Source organism: Echinops telfairi, unplaced genomic scaffold (genome assembly GCF_000313985.2).
Source record: "Echinops telfairi isolate 266 unplaced genomic scaffold, ASM31398v2 ScPeMD7_18;HRSCAF=68, whole genome shotgun sequence".
In the NCBI taxonomy this organism is placed as follows: Eukaryota; Metazoa; Chordata; class Mammalia; order Afrosoricida; family Tenrecidae; genus Echinops; species Echinops telfairi.
Window position 1 is genome coordinate 84,426,644 of NW_022103915.1, and position 4,043 is coordinate 84,430,686.

Consider the following 4,043-nt stretch of genomic DNA (forward strand, 5'->3'; position numbering starts at 1 on the left):
GGACGGAGCTCGGAACCTGCGCTCGGGGCGCGAGCCGCGGCAGAGGACCTCTGGGCGAGCGGAGGGAGGGCATCAGGTGGAGCGAGCCGGCCGGAGCCAGAAGAAGAAAGTACCTGAGCGTTGCTTTCCCTTTTTGCTTTCCTTCAGCCAGTGAGCTCTACTTTTACCCTCATTGCAAAAGACGAAAGGGAGGTAAAGACGACTTCTGTTTGATTAAGGGGAAAGAGAAGGGGAATCAGGCGATCATTTTGATCGCTCTGCGTAAAGCCATTGCCGCTGGGGACGCGGAGCAGAAGCTGCTGGGCTCTGAAAATCTGCCACCCTGAATTTTCAGAATTCCAGAGAGAGTCGCTGGTCCAGTTCTATTTTTATATTTAAACCTATATGTCTCTTAGTTTCCCTTTTAAGCACTTTCTTGTTAGTAAGCACGAGGGACAAGAGAGTGCCCATACATAGGGCGTGGGAGCATTTTCAATTTCCTTTTTTTTTAAGAAAAAAATCTGTGCGTGTCATTTTAAAGGATAGGTGTGGTCTTTATTTCAGAAAAGGTCATTTTCATTTGCAGGCTCTCTCTGCCTACATTTACACGCGCGCACACAGGCAGGCACACACTCTTTTAGAAAGATACATTTTGGAGCTTGGAATCCCACCCAGAAAGATGGAAGAAGGAGCCAGACAACGGAACATCGCTGAGAAGAGCCGCCCAGGTGGGCCTGAGTCAGATGCCAACTCTGGCTCAGGAGGAGACGGAGTAGCCCTGAAGAAAGAGATCGGATTGGTCAGTGCTTGTGGAATCATTGTAGGTGAGTTCAGTTCCTCCCCAGTCCCACCGTGTTGTGCGCCCGCTAAGGAAGTCTTGATACGTCTCAAACACTGTTTTTTGCTACCTGTCTCATTTTGGACCACTAGCCTGCCTGTGGGTTCCGTTTGAGAGGTACAGGAGCAGACAGACCAGGGATATATGACCCGGATGTCTCCTCTAAGCCAGTGGTTCTCAACCTTCCTCATGTGGTGGTGACCCCCCCAACCATAAAATGATTTTCGTTGCTACTTCATCACTGTAATTTTGCTACTGCGATGAATCGGATGACCCCTGTGAAAGGGTCCTTTGACCCCGCTAAAGGGATCACGAGCCACAGGTTGAGAACTGCTGTTCTAAGCCAACCTGGACAGCTCTGTGCAGTTCATCGGCTGAAAGAGAGAGGGGTCACAAGTCTGGCTGACAGCCAGCCTTTTCTGGGAGCTTGCGCAAACATCGGGCTCTGGGTGCCACACTGGAAGGCCCTGATTCAGCAGGCTTGAGGAGGGGCTGGTGAGCCTGCGTTTTTCATAAGCTCCTATGCACCCATCTCCTCGGCAGTCTGCGGACTGGCTTGTGAGGCGTCTTTTAGTAGGAACTTGCTGCCTGGTGTTCTGTGTGAAACTATCCGAGCAGGATGCCTTGCGTGTGTCTAGCTTGTTCCGTGTTACAGCACGTTCACCTCGTGAAGTAGCGGTGACAAGATGGTTCCCCCCACTTCACAGATGAGAGAATTACGGGAGAAAAAGAAGTGATTGATTCTGCCTTTTGGTCAATATGCCATGTATAGGGGTGCCTTGTGGAGTGACCCTGTGTCAGGAAGGCTCACCGAAATCCCTGGAGTGTTCTCAAGGACCATTGGAAGTAGCTAAGATATGGAGCCAAGGGGGCGCTGATCAGTAAAATGTGTGTGCTGGCGGGGAGGCTCTGAAACTGGGCTGCTTCGTGTCCCCCAAAGTGCCAGTACAGGGCACTCCAGGCTGTACCACACTCTGCCAAATTGCCGTTGGGTGTTCTGACCCCTTGTTACCCCATGGGCTTCAGGGTAGGACTGCTTCACAGGGTTAGCTTGGCTGTCTTTCTTATGGAAGCACTTCTCCAGCCTTTTCTTCCACAGAGCTTCCAGGTGGATTCAAACCACCAACCTTTAGATTAGGAGTTGATTGCAAATGACTTGTGCCCTCCCCATCCACCCCCAGCCCTCATTCCACTCTATAGGGCAGAGGGGTTCGTCATGCACCCCCACCTCTAGACCACACAGCCCCTTCTGTCCAAAAAGGCCCTGGAGATGGGTGGTAGGTCACGGCTCAGTCTAGAAGAGGTGGCCAGCACAGTCAGTTTCGGGGGTGCAGGACTGTCAGGCCCAGATATATGTTTTTGTGTCATCTCTCCAGGCTGATTGTGTCATGGTTCCCATGGGCCATTTCTCTGGAGAGCTTCATGTTCCAGGCAGTCGGAGCACAGGGACTGTTTGACCCCAGAGCAAGGCTGACACTGGAGAACACGCTTGACATAAGACAGAGGCAGCCCAGCATTCTGATCAGCCTTTGCACCTGCACCCCCAGACTTCAGGAATCATGCTGCCGCCACGCTCTTTTCAAAATGAAAACCCATTTTATCTAATCCTCTGACTCTGAGAGGCTTTCCAGAAGTCCTGGGGGCCTAGTGGGTTACGAGTTGGGCTGTTAACCGCAAGGTCAGCAATTCAAAACCACCAGGAAGGCCGAGGGAGCAAGGGGAGGCTTTCTGCTCCCGTAAAGAGCTCAGGAATGACAGGAGAAACTGACTAGAAAATCAAGTTCAGACCACGGGAGGGGGACATCTGCATTTCAGAGGAGCCACTGATATTTCTGTTGGTGGGTGGGGTGGGTGAGTGGGGAGGAGCAGCCTCACATCAGGGAGGGATGCCAAGCAATAATTGTAGAATCTCAGGGGAGAATAAGTCTGGTTCTATGTTCTTGAGGATACGCGCTTCACAGATGTTTCTACCCAACCCTTGGTGAGCCGCGCCATGGACTAAGCGCGATGATGACCTTAGACGCTGGCCTTACAGGGAACACGGCATCCTCCAAGGGCCACCCCAGATGGACTTGGCGTGGAAGCCAGCCTGAATGAAGTGGGTGGGCCCCACTGAAAACTACCTGTACCCTTGCACTGTAGAATATGTGCTGCCGAAGCAAGCACTAGACCTTTGGACTTAGGACTGAAGTACTCTGATAGGAATGGAAGCAAAAGAGAGCCACCCAAGACTGGAAATGGCATGGTGGTCATTGGACCTTGGGTGGGACCCCTGGCTTAGTGGATGTCCAATGAAAGGGGACCCAGAACCACCATTTTTTCAGGAGCTCAAGGCTCCCCTTGCATTAATAGGACAGGTTTTAATCTGTTGGTAAGAAATGATACAGGACATTTTCCCCTAGCACCAACCTCCATGTTCAGTGTAAACAACTCAATCAACGAAATCAATCTGTACAAAGCAATAACTCATGGATTGTAGCTTAAGTTGGACTATACTCGAATAAACTCCTCATATCAACAGTATCTCAAATTCTATGTCATCGGATACATTATTGATGTTATCAGTATAATCACCTTATAAACCAGGGGGATGATTGACAATGTTTTTTCTCTTTTGTTTCTTTGGGTTTTGGGGTTTTTTTTCCCTGCCTTTTTTGTTTCTTGTTGGTTTGGGGTTTTGTCATAATATGACCTCCAAAGTGAACCAGAGTTGTTCATGTCCTAGGGACAAGCAGATGGATTCTGGGCTCCCATTTCAGTCTATCCCCAAGCCAAGAACAGTTAGTCCTTTTAACATGGCCCTGCTAGATACCTTCTTGAAGAGTTCACTGAAGATAAGGTGCTACAGCAAAATGTGTTGAAGAAAGCAGATGGTGCCCGGCTCTCAGTTGGAATCGTGTCTAGAGCAGGGCTCCTCAAACTATGGCCCCGCGGGCCACATGTGCACGCAGCCCCCGCCCCCGGGGATATTTATCCAGGCCACCAGATGTTTTTGCCCTGTTTTGTTTTTTTACTTCAAAATAAGATATGTGAAGAAAGCAGATGGTGCCCGGCTCTCAGTTGGAATCGTGTCTAGAGCAGGGATCCTCAAACTATGGCCCCGTGGGCCACATGTGCACGCAGCCCCCGCCCCCGGGGATATTTATCCAGGCCACCAGGTGTTTTTGCCCTGTTTTGTTTTTTTACTTCAAAATAAGATATGTGCAGTGTGCATAGGAATTTGTTC

General features: G+C 50.2%; 1 protein-coding gene across 1 annotated transcript in view; it reads left to right on the forward strand.

Annotated features, from left to right (window-relative positions):
* The first annotated feature begins 32 nt into the window (after nucleotides 1–32).
* The window catches only part of SLC7A8 (solute carrier family 7 member 8), a 60,116-nt gene continuing 56,105 nt past the window's right edge, over nucleotides 33–4,043 (forward strand). Inside the window, exons 1-2 of the mRNA XM_004698901.2 lie at nucleotides 33–192; nucleotides 566–803. Coding sequence (XP_004698958.1) covers nucleotides 659–803 — 145 coding nt within the window. The 5' untranslated portion in view covers nucleotides 33–192; nucleotides 566–658. The remainder of the gene's footprint in view (nucleotides 193–565; nucleotides 804–4,043) is intronic.